The sequence below is a fragment of the Cnephaeus nilssonii genome, assembly GCF_951640355.1.
Source record: "Cnephaeus nilssonii genome assembly, chromosome: 21".
Classification (NCBI taxonomy): Eukaryota; Metazoa; Chordata; class Mammalia; order Chiroptera; family Vespertilionidae; genus Cnephaeus; species Cnephaeus nilssonii.
The window spans coordinates 24,455,465-24,474,448 of NC_137092.1; the positions used below are offsets into that span (position 1 = coordinate 24,455,465).

General features: G+C 47.9%; 2 protein-coding genes across 2 annotated transcripts; both read right to left on the minus strand.

Annotated features, from left to right (window-relative positions):
* Positions 1-770: 770 nt before the first annotated feature.
* On the minus strand, positions 771-10,297 carry GLUL (glutamate-ammonia ligase). Its single transcript, XM_079760830.1, has 7 exons — positions 10,166-10,297; positions 7,391-7,569; positions 5,707-5,868; positions 3,979-4,125; positions 3,468-3,595; positions 3,068-3,267; positions 771-2,500 (listed from the first exon to the last, which is right to left on the minus strand). Exons 2-7 carry the CDS (start codon positions 7,554-7,556, stop codon positions 2,182-2,184), a joined length of 1,122 nt encoding a protein of 373 aa, XP_079616956.1. The 5' UTR covers positions 7,557-7,569; positions 10,166-10,297; the 3' UTR covers positions 771-2,181.
* Positions 10,298-17,973: 7,676 nt separating this feature from the next.
* On the minus strand, positions 17,974-18,984 carry TEDDM1 (transmembrane epididymal protein 1; the record flags this gene model as incomplete). The annotated part of the gene is made up of 1 exon (XM_079761999.1): positions 17,974-18,984. The coding sequence occupies exon 1, from the start codon at positions 18,877-18,879 to the stop codon at positions 17,974-17,976; it is 906 nt and encodes a 301-aa protein (XP_079618125.1). The 5' UTR covers positions 18,880-18,984.

Below are 18,984 nucleotides of genomic sequence, written 5' to 3' on the forward strand. Positions count from 1 at the left end.
AGAAAGGAACTAAGGCGGGAATGAGCCAGGTAAAGGGACCAAGAGCAAGGACACAGAGGTGTAACGTGAGCTTTTGGGGAATCACAGGCAGCTCGCTGGTCTAAGGGAAGGCCCATCCAGGGCGAATATGGGCTGGCTGGCCCTGAGCACACCCAGCCTCAGAAGGCTTTAACCAGGGTAGCAACGCGGTCAATATTTGCCATTTAGATGAATCACTGGCAACTGGGCAGAGGATGAAATCGAGACCAGTTAATAACACAAATACTTCAGGCTGCTATAAAATTAAGGCAGAGGAGTGGTTCAAAACGACGTTACAGCATGGTAGGTCAGAGCCCAGCTCTGAGGCCAGGGGGTTGGGGTGGAGGGTTGTACCCTATTATAAGTCTCTAGGGCCGAGATATGCTTTAATCCAGAGATGCCAAATACCCAAAGAACAAGGAAGAGTTGCTCAGCACTATGACTCGATTTTTAATTCCAGGAACAGGTAAACTTGAACTTATTTGGCCTCTTCAATACTTATGTCCCCCCCTCCCCCCTTTTTGGTAGGGGAGGGAATGAAATGGCACAAAGGGATTTAAAAGAAGCAAGTCAGAAGATATAAATGTTAGGTTGATTTAGAGCTGCTCTGGGCAGTTAACAGTTTGTTTACAACGAGGAGTTATCTAACCCTGAACATACTGTACATGGTAATGAGAAGTCGTCATGGCAAAAAAAAACCACAGCCAGCTTGCTGCCCCAGCCAACAGAAAAACAGCCAGGAACAGTAGGGATGAAGGTGGGGTTTGTTTGTTTTTTATTATAAAAGAAAAAATAACTCCTCCGAATCTTAACGAACGAAAAGGAATATTTCACACTCAGAACAGACACCAGGATACAAAATTACAAGTGTTTAACCCCAGTCCCGTCCCCCTCCCCTCTAGGAGGGGACCGGAAGGAGGCAGTGGAAGCAAACAAGCAATTCTGTCAGAGACTTCAAATCCCTACAAATAATGATTAAAATCTAAACTGGTTTTGCTTTAAAAAAATTTTTTTTTAATATATCAAAAGGCCTGCTTTAGTGACATGCTAGTCCCCCAGAAAATAACCCAATACCCCCTTGTCAGTAACATACATGCTCAAGTTGACCAGCCAACTCATATTTCTAAACCCCTGTGCATACGTGTGTCTTTATAAACCAAAGCCATGGGGCTCGGGTGTCGGCTGCTCTTTGCTCCTGTTAGCCAACCCGTGTCCAGAAGGGCAGGCAGGGCACAGAGAAACCCTTAAATGGCAGTGAGGGTTTAATGGCCCCTAACAGCCAACTTCTCAAGCACTGCCACCCTCAACCCCCCTCAAAAGGAGAGCCTTATTTCTAACAAGACTCCTCGCCTCAAATTTGGCTCCCGGTGACCAGAATGGTTTTTCTCCGTTAGAAAAAGCACACGTATCTGCACACCCATATATATAATTTTTTTGTTTTTGCATTTAAATATAAAAATACTACTCTGATTTGTGTTACAAACGGAGGACCAAGCAATGAGAACTTCTTCTTCAAAGGTAGGGCTACCCATCCCTCCCATCCCTTTATGCTGAGCTTGCCTTCCAGTGAGGGCACTCAGCCCCAGGCCAGGAGAGCAGGTCACTGCAAAGGAAGGGGACACAGTTGGCAGGTAAGAGGGCTTTCCTGCCTGCTGCCCCCCACCTCTCCTAATTCTCACTTTCATTAGAAAGCTGCTTATAACCTTTTATGGAACTTCCCAACCAAAGGGAGTATCTAACCCAATCACAGAGCAAGCCCAGCACTCCTACCCCCTTCAGCTACCTCAAAGAAGAAAAAGGTCCTCCCCCTCCCTTCACAAATACTATGCTCACTGTCCAGATAGCTACGCCTGTTGGACAAACACCTGATTAAGTGAAGCAGTGGTTATGTTTCCCCGCCCCCCCCTCCCCACAAACACACTAGAAAGCTTCAGTGATAGGGGAAACAAAGGGTGTGTGTGTGTGTGTGTACGAGACTAAGAACTTGACCCCTCTAACCTGGCCAAAGAAAGCAAGAGATATTAACTGGGCACGAGGAATAAAAAAAGACCTTGATATTCTGCCCTTTGAGTTACATTTGTTATGACAACTGAGGGGCGAGAGTGGGAGCGGGACGAAGAAGAAGTAATTAGCAGGAGCTGGATGGCTGCGAGTCCAGTCCGCTTAGTTTTTGTACTGGAAGGGCTCGTCGCCGGTTTCGTTGAGAAGACACGTGCGGATGAGGGCTTCTGTCACGGCGAAGGGGTCACAGTTGGCAGAGGGGCGCCGGTCTTCAAAGTACCCCTTCTTCTCCTGGCCCACGGACCGGGGAATGCGGATGCTGGCGCTACGGTTGGCCACGCCGGCGGAGAAGTCGTTGATGTTGGAGGTTTCGTTGAATCCAGTGAGGCGCCGGGCATTGTCCCGGCCCCCCTTGGGATCGTAGGCTCGGATGTGGTACTGGTGCCGCTTGCTCAGCCTCTCGATGGACTCCTCAATGTACCTAGAGGAAACAGAAAGGATGAGGGGACCGTCCACCTGTCCCCCAGGAAATCTGTCCTTCAGGGGCAGGAGCAGGTATGGATTCAAGAATGGAGTGACTTATCTATCAAAGACTTTCCCCAGTTTCCAATTCACCTCAACATCGCTCTAGCAGAGCAAATACCCGCCTTGTTCCTGGCCTGTCCCAGTGCTCAGAATAGTGTCAGACATCCAAGTACATGACACTTGTTGAATGAAAAGACCCCAGACTTCCTCTCACCCATAAGCATTAAGTTCATTCACATGCTTGTACTGTACTATTACTAACTTAGTTCTTATTAGAGGTTTTCAAATGCCATTCATCTATGTCAACTTTCCCTATCGCCACCCTTGAATTCTATTCCTGGAGTAATTTCGACCCTTTTCAAATAGGAACAGAACCACAGAATTAGAAGACAGTTTTTGAAGCCCCGTGGCAAAAGCTAAGGTCCGAACTAGGAAGTCTGGCTTACTCATCCCCAATACATCACGTCCCTGGCAAGTCTTCTTGCACAGAAATAAGATGGCCACAGCAGGAGAAGGCACTCACTTGAGACCGTTCTCCTCTCGCATGGCCTTGGTGCTGAAGTTGGTGTGGCAGCCTGCACCATTCCAGTTTCCGGGAATGGGCTTGGGATCAAAGGTTGCTATCACTCCAAAGTCTTCACACACTCGGTGCAAGATGAAACGGGCCACCCAGAGATGATCTCCCATGTCGATGCCTTCACAGGGTCCTATTTGGAATTCCCACTAGAGAACAAGAAGGTTGGCCTTGAATATAAAGCCAACTGCTCACCCCGCTCAGGAGCTCTGAAACCCGCTCTCTTCTCACCTCTAGTCCGTCCACCTTTTAGGTTTCGGGTTAAAGGAGGGGAGCATCAGCAGCGCTGGCTACCAAAAAGCCCCTACTTGCCTAGTGATGGGGAAAGCTGCAGACCAGAGCCATTTACCTGGGCGGGCATGACCTCGGCATTTGTCCCTGCGATCTTGATGCCAGCGTACAAGCAGGCCCGGTAGTGAGCCTCCACAATATCCCTGCCGTAGGCTCTGTCTGCTCCCACGCCGCAGTAGTATGGACCTGGAGAGGCATCAAGACGAAATGTCAAGAGAGGAAATCCCTAACTCCCCTTTCCACCTAAGATGCATAGCGCCCAAGGTCAGCAATCAGAAAGCTCTAACACTGGCTCTCCGGAATCACTGTCCCTGCCTTCACCTGGCAGTGGGGCAGCAGAGCAGGGGGCTCCTCAGTGGAGCCAAAGGTTTCCCCCCAGTATCAATGGCAAAACATCTATGTTTGGGTCTGGGTAATGTGAGGGCAAAGTATTATTCCAGCCAGGCTCAGGGACACTCCCAGAGCTTTTTGATCCATAAGGAGTCACTGCCATCTCTGGGGAAAGAGACTTTCCTCACCAATTAAGCAGCCGGGGAGGAGCAAGGTTACCTCTCGCCCACGAGACTTACCTTGGGGTCCAGGGAAGCCATTGGAAGGCCAACCAAAAGGGTGCCCATCTGTGCCCATGAGAGTATATTCCTGCTCCATTCCAAACCAGGGATGCTGATTGCTCACCATGTCCATTATCCGTTTGCAGGTATATCTTAAATTGGTCTCTAGAGAAAAAAAAAAAGAGTCAACAATCCTTTAGAGACATCTGGGCAAATATACTAAATCTCGGTGCTGATGGGGAAAAAAGAAGTTCTTCCGAATCCACGCAGCCAAAGTGTTGAGTAAAAGCTAAACTGGCCCTGTTCACCTTTCTGGGTCCCATTGGTGTAAAAGAGGAAAATGGGAGATGCTGTAATTAAAAACACTTGTAGGGAGGTTCCCCCAAAATTTGTTCTAATCAAGTCACATGACAGTGGCTCCAGGAAAGCACAAGTGTTCACCTTATCAGCATGCTGGCCACCTCCTAAGGACCCAATACCAGGCACTTACACTGTCTATTCACAAGACAGACGCTTCTACAGTCAGACCTATTCCTAGTTTCTTGGGCATTTAGAGCCAAATCTATAATTCTTATTGAATCACTGTGTACTGGGAGCCTTGCATTCATTTCAGGTGAGAAGATTTAGTGCTGAGTTATATAGAATTGGATAGTGCAAAAGAAAAACTTACAATGAGATGAGCTCAACTGGAAACAATTTCTTAAGCCAGACGGGAACTTTAAAATAAGTAAATACAGACATACTGACTGCTTAACTATGCCCCAAGACCCATTTTAAGAGGTCTATATAAATCCACAACCGAGTCTTCATAACCACCCTGAGAAGGGTTATTATACATCTCCACCTTTACTAGTGAGAAAAGGAGGCTCAGAGATGTTAGGTGGCCTACCCAGGTTACTACAAGGCAGGCAGCAGAGCCAGGAAACCCATGACTGTCTTTGCATCAGAGCTCACGCCCTTGACCACAATGATACGGTCTCTCAGGACAAAGGCATTGTGGTCTAGAGTCACTCAGTGACGTGCCCAAAAGACCCAATGCCAAAGTGTAGCAAGAGACTACACAGAAGTGAGATTTCAGCTGAGTTTAAAAAGATGAATGGCTGAGAACTGGGAACAGGCTTGCCAGAGGAAACCCAAAGGTGCAGTTACAGCAAACCTCAAGGCAAATGTATGTTATCAATGAACCAAGAGGCTCACGTTTTAGTCAGTGGACAGACAAGGAAGAAAACAAGCAGTCTGGAATGAGACAGCAACCAATAGTTGATGTCAAACTGTTCTCAATGATTTGCATATATTAACTCATTTAATCCTTCCAACGACTTTAGGAGATGGATTTCATTACTCATTTTTAAAATCAGGGAAATGAAGGATAGGAGATAAATAACTTGCCAAGTTCATAGCTAAGAAGTGGCAGATCCCAAATTCAAACCCAACGTTCTAACTTCAGAACCATGTTCTTAAAATCGACAGGCAGGCAGGCTGGACTGTGTCCCGGGGGACTCCACCAGCAAACAGATTTAGAAGAATTCAATTTTATGCAACCAACAGGAGACCATGGGAGGATGGCCCACTTTACCACTTTGAATGAGGAAGTTCAAGGTGGAGAGATGCTCGTCCAACCCCCTAGACTCCTGAAACATTCCGAGACAGTCTAGTCTTCCCATTACTAATTTGTCAATATCCTCTCGCTCCCCTTTATTCCATTCATGAATTGGGGTGGGGATATCCATATCTATCTATACACACCTGCAGGTTTGTGGTTGTACTTTAAGACTTCACAGAACACCAGCTTGTTGGGGTCCTTGCGGAAAGGGTCCCGAAACATGGCAGCAGGAACAAGATACATGTCACTGTTGGAGCCTTCAGACTGCATAGTACTAGAGCCATCAAAATTCCACTCGGGCAACTCTGGGGTAAAAAGAGAGGAAAATTAAGTTTAAAATGCACAGCTTTCCAGGCAGCACACAGCCCTTCACTTACCCATCGACACTCTCGTTTCTACAAAGTCAGTGATGCATGTCTGCCACTATTAACATGCGCTGTGACGTGTGCATGTAGCCCTACAGTTCTGAGTTCTAGTAAGACCCTTAGATCACTTCCTTAAAGAAATAACAGTCACAAGAACAACCTAAGAATGATGTTTCTTCCCTGCATAAAACCACCGGACACCAAGGAGACAAATTAAAATATTCTGACATCAGCACTCAGTCATCATTTAAAATATTGAAATAGGAGAAACAAGGATTATCAATTCCCCCACTAGACCATCTGTGTTTCTTCTTTCTCTGATTCATCACCCCCGCCCTGTCTGTGTCCCTGGCCTGTCCTTATTTTATAGATGACTTATTCAAGGATGCTCCCACATCACGTATCCACTTTCCCCACTATGCTTAAAGGCCGCTTTCTTCCTCTCTCCAGCTGACTGAGTTCTCCGAAGGCACAGACCAAACTCTTACCTGTATCCCCAATGTCTTTCTAATACCTGCCACATAGCAGGTACGCAATGTATGTCTTATATTATGGTCATTCATTCACTCAAATGTCAAGTTAACAGAAGAGGCAGCTATCCTAAAAGTAGGTAAGAGGTGACAGTTGTTCTCTGATCCCTTTTTCTAGAAGGAGGAGGGCTATGGCTTCCTCTAGACCAAAAAAAAAAAAAAAAAGAAAGGATACAACTCATAATGACTGCTAGTGGAACAATAATCAGATTATTTAAAAATTTCCAAAAGTGGCTCAGCTGGTGTGGCTCAGTGGTTGAGTGTTGGCCTATGAACCAGGAGGTCATGGTTCGATTCCCGGTTGGGACACATGCCTGGGTTATGGGCTTGGTCCCCAGTGTGGGATGTGCAGGAGGCAGCCAATCAGTGATTCTCTCTCATCATTGATGTTTCTCTCTCTCTCTCTCTCTCCCGCCCCTCCCTGCTTCTCTGAAATCAATAAAAATATATTTTAAAAAATTCCAAAAGTGCCATCCATTATAAACACATGAATGGCTAATCCTTTTAAGAAAGCACTTTAGGGTGATGACTTTGCATCTAGAACCCCAATGATATGAGTTTAAAACAGTATTCAAAGAGTTTGTAAAGTAGGTGTCTCAGTCAGATTAGAGCAGTGGTTAACAAACTGGGTTCCTGGGGGTGTCTTAAGCCAACTAAAGGCTACCCAAGTCAGTAAAGTACCCAGCCCCCTTATATCCCCAACCAGGCTTTATTTTTTGTCTTATATATACTGACTTAGACACAAGATTTCATCTAAATAAAGGAGTCCATTGTTGCCATGCTTCGAGGCAGTGTAAGAGCTTAATGTTGAGTGACTGAAGTCTGAAAAGCCCTGCCTTAGAAAAGCTTTCCAAACAGAACAATAAAGAGGCCCAATCGAGTGGCTTGGTCTCAGGCTGCCCACCCAGCATAGACTCCCCACTCTTGCCCACCTTCTATACTTTTGGGCTCACTGTCCAGGGTCCGGGTCTTGCATCGCAGTCCTTCTCCAGTACCGTCAATCCAGATATACATAGCTAGGACTTTATCCCCCTGAGGCAGGGACATGTACATCTGCTTGATGCCTTTGTTCAAGTGGGAACTCGCCGAGGTGGACATGGTGGAAGTTGCTCTGGTGAGAAAAAAATAAATAAAATCAATGAAGAACACCAATTCCAAAATGATCCTCTACAGGAATCACTCTATGAGGACAATGAAATCAAGAAGTCGCAGAGGGAGTGGTGACCCCCGCCCTTCCCTTTGGAAGTTACTCAAGGGTCTATTTATTACTCTGCTTTCTGGGGATTAAAGATTTATATTAGACAAAAATCTCCTTATAAGCTTCCTCAAGCTAGAATATTGAGGGCTAAGCTTTATTCTTCTCAGTGTAGCCATGGCAGGGAAATTGTTTTATTTATTTGTTTTTATACTAAGACACTGGGGAGGAGTGGAGGGAACCCAAAACAGAAGACACAAAAGTTCAGAAACACAAGTTTACAGAACAGATATGATCTTCCAATACAAATAAAATCCAGCCACAGAAAGGCTTGGCGGCTATGGTCTCGGGGTGAGTCTTGCCCCTTTGCCTGGCATCCCAGTGGGCATGGCAATCAATAAAAAACCCGTTTTGAAGATTCCTCCAAACCCTGGTGGGGAGGTGGGGGAGGGGGAACCTCACATTTAGACAGTAGGTAGGATAAAACAAGGGCGTTAGCTAGGCTTAAATGGCTGGCGGCTCCCTAAAAGAGCTGCAGTCATTACAGTCACCAAGATTAAAAAATAGCTGATCCAAGTTGGAGCCTAAGATGCAGCACGCTGCCATAACTTCCATCCGTCAAAGCCAAAGTGCTCACTTCAGAAGGTAAGTTTGAGAATGACATGCTGAGATTCCCCTAGAGAGCTTTTCAGGGAATGAGGGGATTCCCACTTCCAAATGAAGAAGATGTGGAGTTTCAAAAGCTGACGCATGCTAGAAACTGCAAGCCAACACCACAAAATCTCGGGAAAAGAAGGCACTCTGAAGCCACACAACCTAAGAGGAATCGGTTCTACCACTCCCTCCCCCTCCCCCCTCGGTGGCCCAGGGTGGCTCAAAAGGGAACATATTGTTCTCCTCCTATGACTTGGGCAACTCTGAAGTACAATGACAAAGTTTCTATGGGCAACCGTCCATGTTTACCCAGCTGAAAACATCGGCTTCTTCCAATATCTTCGCCCTTCCCCTGGGGAAGAGGAACTCGTCCAGAAGACTTGGTGGGTCCAATCCCACCCTCACCCCCCAACACCTGCCCCTTTAAGTCCAGAAGGAACAAATCCCCTGATCCCTTCAGCTCCCAATAAAAGCTACAACCCAGTCTCCAGCTTTCCTCCCAGACATCAAGCACACTTCCTCCCATAAGCCTGGGTGGGGTGGGGTGGGGGTGGGGGGGATCTTGGATCTTCTGCTCTTTTCCGTGACACAAGTTGGTCGCCAACAGCATAGTTGTTTACTGTAACTGGTGCCACCGCGTGCCTAGTTGAGAAAAATAGGGTCCGGCCGTTTTTGAGCTGTTTCTGCAGCTGCCGCTTGGCTGGGGGTCCTCCTCCCTGTCTCCTCACTCACCCCAGCCACAGAAGGTCAAGCGGATCGCTGAGGTTGCTCTCTTTGGCCCTTCTCTTTTTGGAGTGGCGTTCCTGCCTGTCCTCCTTGTCCGGGTCTGGCTGGAACATGCTCCGGAGTTTTAGGGGCGAGGGAGTCGAACGTGGCGAGGGAATCGGACACGGCGAGGGAATGGAGCACGGAGAGGCAGCGGGAGAGAGCGAGGGAGTCACCGAGCGATCGGTATCGTACCAGGACGCGCCGGAATACGCATGCTGGTGGCTCGTGGTCTTCATCTTAAGTCGCGATTTCTCTCCGGGGTTCATAGAGTAGGCGACGAAGCCAAAGCAGTTGGGGGGCTGCTCTGAGGAAATGGACTCCTGGTCGTCTTCATCTTGCTTCGCTGTCCTCACCGAGGATCTGCGGCTCGGGGAGGATACCCCTGGGGCACCCCCGTGGTAGTTGGAATAATCCACTTTGAGAGCAGCCCTTTCCTACTGAAATGTCCCGAAAGTTGGTGCCCCGCCCGCCCCTCGGGCCCCCGGCCCGATCTCAGGGTCTGGCCGTGGGGGCCATACCCCTAACGAGGGCCAAGGCTGGGGGACCGCGGGAGCGTCAGCCCGAGGCACAGCGCGCCGAGGACGCCTCTACCCGGCCCGGCCAGGCCTCTCCACTGGCCAGGCCCGCCGCTGCGCCGCAGCCCGGGGTCCCCATTGTTCAGTCACAGTGGCAGGTCCCCGGGACGGGGCCGCAGCCGGAGCTGACCGCACTAACGCGGCCACTCGCCTCAACGGAGGCCACTAGAAGAGCATCAAGACCGCGACGATCGCCGAGGCCCGCCGCCGCGGGGGAAGAGGGCGCGCTCCCGCAGCGGCCACCCGGCGACTCCATCCACCGCGCACACAGCACCGCCGAGCGACCTCCAGGGGCGGCGCTCTGGGGCCGCGGGCAGCCAGAGGGAGATCAAAACAAGTCCCCGCCCTCCTCCCAGCCTGGCGACCCGCGCGCCCCACCGTCGCCAACCCAGGCCCACCGAAGCCAGAGCGGCGCCAGGCCGCGGGGCGCACTGAGGCCGGGAAGTGGGAAGGGGCCGGGCTCCGCGGCAGGGCGGGGCGCGCCGCCGAGTCCCCGGGACCCGCGCGCCGCTTACCTGGGGGGCGAGCAGGCGGCCGGGGGGCAGGGCGGGCAGGCCGTGAGAGCGAGGTGCGGAGAGGAGAAGAGAGGAAACTGGGAGTGCTGCTCAGACACTCGGCTCTTCTCCCATCCTCGGCTCTGCGGGGCCGTCCGCGGCCCGCACCCTTTATCGGCGGCCCGGGCCGTCCCCGGCACCCTGATTGGCTCCCAGCGGCCGGCAGCCGGGGCGGGTCGGCTGATGCGCGCCCGGGCACCGCGGCCATTGGGCAACGGGCGGCGCCGCCGGGGAGGGGGCGAGCGCGCCGGGAAAGAAAGAAAGGGAAGGGGCCTTGGGGGAGGAGCGCGGGAGAGGGGAGGGGGCGCCCGTACTTGGGAGGAAGGGAGGGGTGGGGCGGAAAGGAGGGCGGGCTGCGTCACGAGGGGCGAGTTCCTGCGGGAAGGACCCTGCCTGCCCCAGCCTTCCGCTCGCCACCGCGGGGCGTCCCTGCAGCGCCCACCGGGCTCTGGAAGCGCGCAGCCAGCCGCCCGCAGCCTCCGTCCCTGCAGCCGTCAGGTTGGATTAAGTTGCAAGAGTCCTGTCTTTCAGGAGGTCCTACTGCAGACCCCATAGGAAATTCTGACCCAGCGCAACATAAATTTGCCTTTTGTTGTTAGAGACCCCCGCGCCCCCTACTCCGCGCCCCAGCCCCATTCTCCGTGCTTGTGTCAAGTTGAGAGGGGCGCAGGGCGCTGGGGCCGGAAAGCCCTGGGCCTGCGGAGAGCTCGGCGCAGAGAGGGTAGGCCTGGGTGGGTTTGGGTGAATGACCGGATGTCTTCGAGCTCACATTTATAGTCAACGTGCTGTGTTTATAGTACCATCCATAGAGAGGGACCTGAGGGCAGTAGAAACAAAGCTGGGGACCTGTCTGATTCCCCTTCTGTGACCCCGAAAGCAAGTCGGTCTCTCTGGGCCCAAGTTTTCTTGTCTGCAAATAAAGGTTTTCAAGAGAGGACCTTTAGAGTTGCCCGCCAGGATTGAAATTCTCTGTGTGCAAACTTCCCCAAGGGCGGCTGAAAGGAAAGGGAGGTCTTTGTATAGACCGAGGGTAGGTAGAAAATTTAGGGTTCCTTAAACAAATCCTCCCTGGTTTTGCTTTTCAGGTAATTTATTGCACCTTCTTTTTAATCTGGAAAGAGAATCAGTATCCTTCTCCTCTCAGCCTTGCAGCGATGGTTGAGAAAATGCATAGACAAACACAATCGCGAAATGGATGCTTGTCAACAGATGTAATTGTGTATGTACGTATACATACATATATATGTACATACACACATATATACCGATATATATGCATATGTATGCACCAGTTTTATTACTTCATCATTCTCTATTTTTATTCTCTGAAATCCATCTGAAGGTATCTGGCCTTCATTGCATCTTTCAGGAGCCCCCGCGTTTGAAACGGAGATTTTTGAAGACCAAGAAGGCATGTTTTCAGTGCCTTTAGAAGAGGAAGGGAAGAAGTTTGTTGTTTTGGTTATTTTTTGTACCACAAATATGGAAAAGAAGTGTTGCCTGTGACCACAAACACATAACGTGGCTTCTTGGTCAACATCCCTCCCCTTGAAGAGTGTGTTTTAACACTGTAGTGCTTTAAAATTACAGATGCAACATCCATCTCAAAAGGGCTTTTGGTATGTTTGGGACAGGTGACGTTCTGGACTGGGTAAAGTGCCTGGCAAGTGTAAGGGATTCCATGTTAAGTTTCAGTGCTGCCTGTTGGAATCTTATGATGTGGTTGTTGAAAGCTGGAGTTTCAGGTCAGACAAACCGAGGTTCAAGTCTGGGCTTTACCTCTTACCAGCTTTGTGTTGGCTTAGTTAGTTAGTCACATGAAGGCTCAGTTTCCTTGCCTACAAAATATTGTAGGGATTAATTGTGATTAATTTGCAAGTAAATTAGCATAGTATCTGCAACATAGTGTTTATGACTATTATAGGGTAAAATGTAATCTGAAGAGATTGGATTATTTCTTCCCTCGTAACAACCCATTGTGTACAACTTTCTAACTCTCTTATGCTCCACTGTCAGTTTTCTGAGAGTGGGGCTTAGACCTGGTCACAGTGAGCTGTCTTCATTCCATTTCTTTCTGTTAAGTCTCGAGTTTAAGTTGGTTGAGGAAGGGGAGTGGAGGAAGTGAAAAGTTCCTTTTAAACAAGATGTTCTACTCTACTCACCACCTCCATCCAGCACTTGAGGTGGGAATGGCAAACGTAATAGAAAATAGAATAGTAGCAAGTGCAGTTTTTTTTTTAGCTTATGATATCATATTTTGTCCTGTGAAGGCTTGCTAGGTATCTGAACCTCCTGAGGAGCTTATTCATCTTGTAACTCCCCATAGTATCCAGGGTGAGTGCTCAATAAGTGGCGTTTGTTGACCACACAGATATGACAGCGGCACCAAGGGAACATGTGGTTTGAGCTGCTTTTCCAAGAATGGAAATGGATTTGCTTTGAGCCCTTCGTGTGACCAGGGACATACTTTGTCAGGGCTAGCCACATAGAACATGACTGCGGGGTCTTTCAGGCGGGAGCAAGAGGCCTTGTCCTCCTTGGTCCACCCCACGCTTACTTAAACCAACCGAAATAGGGCTCCCAGGAGTCCAAGGACTGAATCTTAAAAGGGTATGAGGGAAGAGAAAGTCCTGTTACCAACTGGTTCACCCCCAGAAACCCAGACTGTGCTTTTGGAGAAGTTCAAAGTGGAACAGCCTGTTTCATCCAGTTTGGCTTTGCTGTGTCTGCGGCCCTTTGTCCTTCCCCTTCTTCCCCAAATGGCCACCCACCCCATTCCCCACCCCCTTGGTAAAAAGGGTATTAGAAAGCTTGAGCCTATGAACTCTCTTACCTCTTGGTATACTCAGTATCAAAGCCAACAGGGGGTGGGGGTCCTATTACATGTGCTTCAAATTCAGGTTTTTGTCCCTTAGGTAGAGTCTGTATGTCCAAGGGGTGGGTGGAGTGGGAGAGCAATTTTTTATTTTTTATTTTTGCTAATTTTTACCCGAGGATATTTTTCCATTGATTTTTTTTTTTAGAGAGTGTAAGGGAGGAGGAAAGATGGGAAGAGAGAAACATCGATGTGAGAGAGACACATGGATTCGTTGCCTTGGGAATCACCTGGGGCCTCAGAGGTACATACCCTTGTCTGGAATCGAACCCGAGACCCTTCTTCAGTCCTTAGGTCGAGGGTCTATCCACTGAGCCAAACCAGCTAGGGCTAGGTAAAGATTTTGTTCCATATCAAAGGATGGCCGGGGACGAAAAGCATTTCTTCAGTGTTGCTCTGTTGCCTGAAATAAAGGCCTTGTCTAGGGTGGGTTTACCTGTGAGTTCACCTTTCAATTTCTCTCTCTTTTGAAGGACTCATTCTCACCCTGCAGGTTGGAAGCCCTTAATCTGGCGGTTTGAGGTGCCTTCCCAGGGCCTGCATGGCTGCCTTGCACTCCTTAGGGACAAGATTTGGGGTAGGGCTCAAACAGACCCAAACCGTCAGCCATAACATGTAGTTTGAGAAATGGAGGTTTCCCCATACCTGAATGATTTCAATAGGCATTCGACAAAAACCATTTAATCCGACTAAAGGCACACAGCTGAGACCCCGGCTTCAGAAACTCCCTGGAAACCCAACCCCAAATTGTCAACTATTTTTGTTTTTAAATAAATCAAGACCAATTCTTTTCAAAAGAATAGGCCATTGTATAATCTTAAGACAAAATTCAAAAAGAAGGAAAGGAACAGTCTTGGAAGTTAATGTCATTACTCTTAAACCAGATTTAGGGAAGAAGAAACAGCAGGTGGCCAAGCTTTCAAATTTCATTACACAATTAAAGGAGGAAAGACCAGGTTTTACCTTAATTCAGTACCTAACACAGAACACAGAGAAATTGTTCTTTATATCCTTTCCGATTGTTTGATATTCTTTTTTGTTTTGTTAATTTTTTAACCCGGGACATTTTTTTCCCCATTGATTTTTACTGGTAGGGAGAGTGGAAGGGAGGGGGAGAGAGACAGACACACATCAATTGGTGCCTCCCACACGTGCCCCAACAGGACCAGGTTGGATGGAGGCTGCAACCAAGGTAATGTACTTGGACCAGACTCAAACCCTCAACATTTCAGTCCTTGGGCTGACACTCTAACCACTGAGCAACACCAGCTAGGTCGATTGTTTGATATTCTTAAGCTCAGGTTAGAAAATGAGAAGTTCAAACCTCAGCTGTGTTTCTTTAGCCTGACTTTTGTTGAAGGCTCCTCGAAGTCATTCGAATAGAGTGAAGACTTGATTTCTCAAACTCCATGTCATGGCTGAAGGTTTGAGTCTCTTTGAGCCCTACCCCAAATCTTGTTTCCAGTAGGAAACTGCTTGGAGAGTTGGGAAGAATTAAGTTCCTCTTCGCTAACAACATGGGAAAAATAAGTAGTGTTGAGAAAATTAAAGCCGTGCAGTTCTGGAATTAGATGTTCATGTTATTCTGTCTTAAAGGTGAGGACACTGAGGCCTCAATAAGTCAGTAGCTTGCTGACGTCATCTTAGGGCAGTATGTCTCAGCCGGTGTGCTTCCAGTGTGTAACTCCCTTGAGAGCCTTACTCTCTTTCACTTGCTGTAGTGTCAGGCTGTGGATAATGCATTCCTGGACTACCACCTCTAAACCACTGAAATCTCTACCCAAGTGCAGGGACTAATCTAAGTGCTACACTGTGGGTTTAAGTGCCTTCCAGGTAGTGGGCATTCAATATATTCTTTGTGAACAACTAGATTACCAGAAACAAAAATGTTTTAAGGTTCCATTTAAAGGCATCTTTGGAGATCATATTTCATATTCAATAATTGGCCCCCAGTTTCACTGTTTTGTGAATCTGGGATATTCACCGATAAAAATGGGTTCCTTATTCTCAATGTATGGATGGATCTATCTTTTGGGAGCATTGTTGGGAATGATGGGAGCATTGTTGAAGTTTATGAAAAAGGTGAGGTCAAAACATTACCAGGATCAGAGTGTGCCCTTTTGTTAGTTGGTACTTTTCTCAAAGATATCCTCAACTGGGTCCAAGGTCCTTCTCCCTCATCCCCATCCCTTTAGTTGATTTGAATCCCTGTGTATTTCACATGCACATGCCAAATTTTCATGGAAAACAAATAGCCCTGGGGTATGTTTTCTGGATGCTTGGGCAATACTCAGACTGGTTGTGTATTCTTCCTGATCCCCTTTACCTCCCCCCTCCGCCACCCCTGCTTTTAAAATCTTTTTTTGAGAGACTTGTTTACCAAGTTGGAGAGCTAGAGGCTTCACTGGGGTGGTGTGAACGTGGTGCCCTCTGGTGGAATTTTGTGAGCATGGCATGTCTCCCTGCAAGTTGAAGAGCGGGAAGTTGTTTTCTTGACTCGCTTTCAAGGGGAGGGCCTCTCTGTTGCATAGTAAATTAATAATAGGTAAATTTATTACACTGGATATTGAAGAGGTATTATCCTGTGCGTATCAGTTGATTACCAGAGGCTTGTTTATGATTATAAAATTAAGCCAGATGACCAGAAATGGGCAGCAAGCAGCACGTGTGGTGTTTCACCTTCTCCCATCAATGTTTACCAGAAGTGAAGAGAGAGAAGGTCCCCTTTAAAAAGGGTCATTGATGCCGAAACCGGTTTGGCTCAGTGGATAGAGCGTCGGCCTGCAGACTCAAGGGTCCCAGGTTCGATTCCGGTCAAGGGCATGTACCTTGGTTGCGGGCACATCCCCAGTAGGGGGTGTGCAAGAGGCAGCTGATCGATGTTTCTAACTCTCTATCCCTCTCTCTTCCTCTGTGTAAAAAATCAATAAAATATATTTTAAAAAAATAAAAAGGGTCATTGAGAAAAGTCTAGGAACCAACAGTTAAGGGGGAATGGCAAGCATCAGGAAACTTGGTCACAAACAAGTCTTATCCTCAGCCCTCACATAGATCTGAGCCTAAAAATTTAAGGCCCAGCTAGAAGTTAAGAGTCAGCCAGATATTCTCTCTCTCTCTCGCCCTCCCTCTCCCCTCTCTCTCTCCTCTCTCTCCCCTTCCTCCTCCCCCCCCCCTCTCTCTCTCTCTCTCTCTCACACACACACACACACACACACACACACAAAGAGAACCCCAGGGGGCAAGGCTCGAGAGGCGGGGCATGGACAAAAAGTGTGACAAGAGACACATCTTTTAGGGGAGTCTAGAGTACTTGCACTGCTGCTTGCTCTTTTTTCTCTTTTATCTCTCTCTCTCTCTCTCAACAATTTCATTTTGAGGATTACTCCCTTCACCATTGCCATTAGCAAAATCACGGTGACCCAGAGGACATAGTCACTGGCTTGAGTCAGACACACCTGCACTTGAATTCCTGTCTTGCTAGCCATAAGACTTGGGCAAGTCAACCTGTTGAGTCTCAGCATTGTTTGGAGGTTCCTTGTAGAAATGCTTGTGAGGATTGTAAAAACAGCACAGCAAACAATTCAGAAACAGAATAGTGGATTTTATTATCTCAAGAATGAGGAAGAGAGTGGGCAAATGACTGAGGAGATGACTTAGGCTTTAGGCTTCCAGAGTTTCACAGACCTTCCGACCTGTCTGGCAGCACTTTTAGAAGAAACGTGTAGGCAGAGATTTTGAAAGCAAACAAGCCTTTATTAAGCATCTCCTATGCTACATAGTTGGCTCATACATAGGAAAGTATGTGACTTGATCTGGCCTACACTTTAGATGGTGAGGAAAGGCCTCCCCAAGGGGAAGGATTTCAGAAACAGAGCAAGCAAAGTGTATCAGCTGTATGAGCCAGGGGACAAGGTGGGTCTAGTGAATGTGTCTGAGAGTCCCAGAACAAAGGAGTCAGAGTGGAGAAGGCCTCCTTGGGGGTGCTCCATGGTGGGAGGTTGAAGGTGGGTCTTATGCTGGGTACCAGATAACATGATAAAAATGTGATTGCGGAACGGCTTTCTGTGAAATAGAAGGGAGTGAAATTTTGCCAATGCTCATGGATAGGATCTAGTAAATTACATGTGCTAAGGTGGTAATGGCGAACTAGGTAAGCTTTGTCTGGAATAGGACTAATAAAATATGAAGTTGGGAAAATACTGAACATTTGGATTCTATAAAAATTCAGTTTTACAAATTTGAAATGTTACTGTATTAAAGCATTAATATAGTCTCACTTTACTAATTGGAAATTAACCCAATTAAAGCATTAATATAGTCTCACTTTATTAATTTGAAATTAACCCAATCCTTAAAGAACTTTCTTTGGGAGGAGGCAAAAGTTCTGTTGATGCTAGCTCCACATGATAGAGCCATTTTGGTGAGCAAACAAAAATACCCAGTATTCTTTATCAGGATGAGACATGAATGTTTCCAGTGTTGAATTGTAAGAAATCATTATTCCCTCAGGTAAAAGGCAATCACTTCTACCCAGAGAAGTAGCTGGTAGATGGAATGACTGCTGGACTCCCCTCTCTTCCCTTCAAAGGCTTCCCTTCTATTGCATTTTAATTCCCATGGCTTTTCTTGCACATTTATCTATTCACTTGGTCCTCTTTCCCCCCACCTCGCCAATCTATTCAGCATCCCTTTCTCAGCCCCCTCCCATTTCCTCAGCAATTCAAAGTTCAGTGACAAGAGACACATCTTGTCAGATGTACCAGCAGACGGAGACCAAATGTTCTCCATGGCCATTACCTTCATTGGAGACCAAAGAGGATACAATGCACATGTCGGAGAGAACCTACAAGGAGGAAGAAGGGATGGACAATGTGCAGGTATCCTGGGCCCTATCTCAGGGTGAGCTCTCTGGGAGGAGAAGAGCCTGGTCATCTTTCTCTGACTGCTCCACTTCTGGCAGCAATTGGTAGATGGGTCCTTCAGTGTTTGTATAATACGGAGCTTCTTTGGATCTCATCAGCTTCGACCTGGGTCTGTAACAATGATGCCAAAAGGAAGAGATGCCGTAGATTCCCAACAGACACAAAGCATTGATCATCACATGCCAGCAGAAGAAGGTGGTGACAAACATGATGTCACTGATGTCATCATCCTGCCATGGATAGCCGCTGACTGGTCTGTACAGAATAAAGCCTGCCTGCATCAGCCAGGAGCCCATCATCAGAAACAGAAAGGTCTCAATCATTGAGAGGTGAAATGCGTTGGGAGCCCACAGCTCAACAGTGAACACCAGCATCAGCAGGAACACCACCAAGATGAGTAGAGAATGAACCTGCAGTTCCACCCCTGTGGAATCTTGAACATGCGACACCAACAGCATCAGGAGCACGTAGAAGATCAGGACCAGGGCACCTTTTTCTAGGAGCACACACCTCTGAGGGAGCAGGTTCTTGCTGGTGACGTCTACACAGCCATTGAGGGTGAGGAGGATGAACATGGTGAGGTGCTGCCACTCTTTGGGGAACAAAAATCTCGGTGGCAGTTCCCTGTTCATCAGCACCAACCCTCCTTTAACGCAACTGTTCTCGTAAGCTATCAAGATGGAGCCTGTCACTATTTTCAACAAACCTCGGTAGGATATTTCCCACAGCCTGGCCCACCTTCCCTTATTTCTTGGAGGACAGGAAGGATTCAGGAGAGAGTCATTGAATATCACAGCTTTGGAGACCACTATTGCCTGATACAGTCCGTATGAAAATAGAAACAGCCCCGGGTACACGTGACCGATAAAGGTTCCCATTGAACTACAGATCTTCTTAACGAAAGAGAGAAGAACAAAACTTGGGCACGTCCACACCTTCTGGGGCCACTCCAAGGTCTAGACTTTGGAAAGAATTGCCTTCCA

What these genes read in the sequence shown, in the direction of transcription:
- GLUL (XM_079760830.1), bottom strand. Translation starts at nt 7,556, where the DNA reads ATGTCCACCTCGGCGAGTTCCCACTTGAACAAAGGCATCAAGCAGATG. An exon ending in TGAGCCCAAAAGTATAGAAG is followed by an intron (nt 5,869 to 7,390) that starts GTGGGCAAGAGT and finishes TTTTTACCCCAG; the next exon opens with AGTTGCCCGAGTGGAATTTT. An exon ending in CCGAGGTCATGCCCGCCCAG is followed by an intron (nt 3,268 to 3,467) that starts GTAAATGGCTCT and finishes CTTGTTCTCTAG; the next exon opens with TGGGAATTCCAAATAGGACC.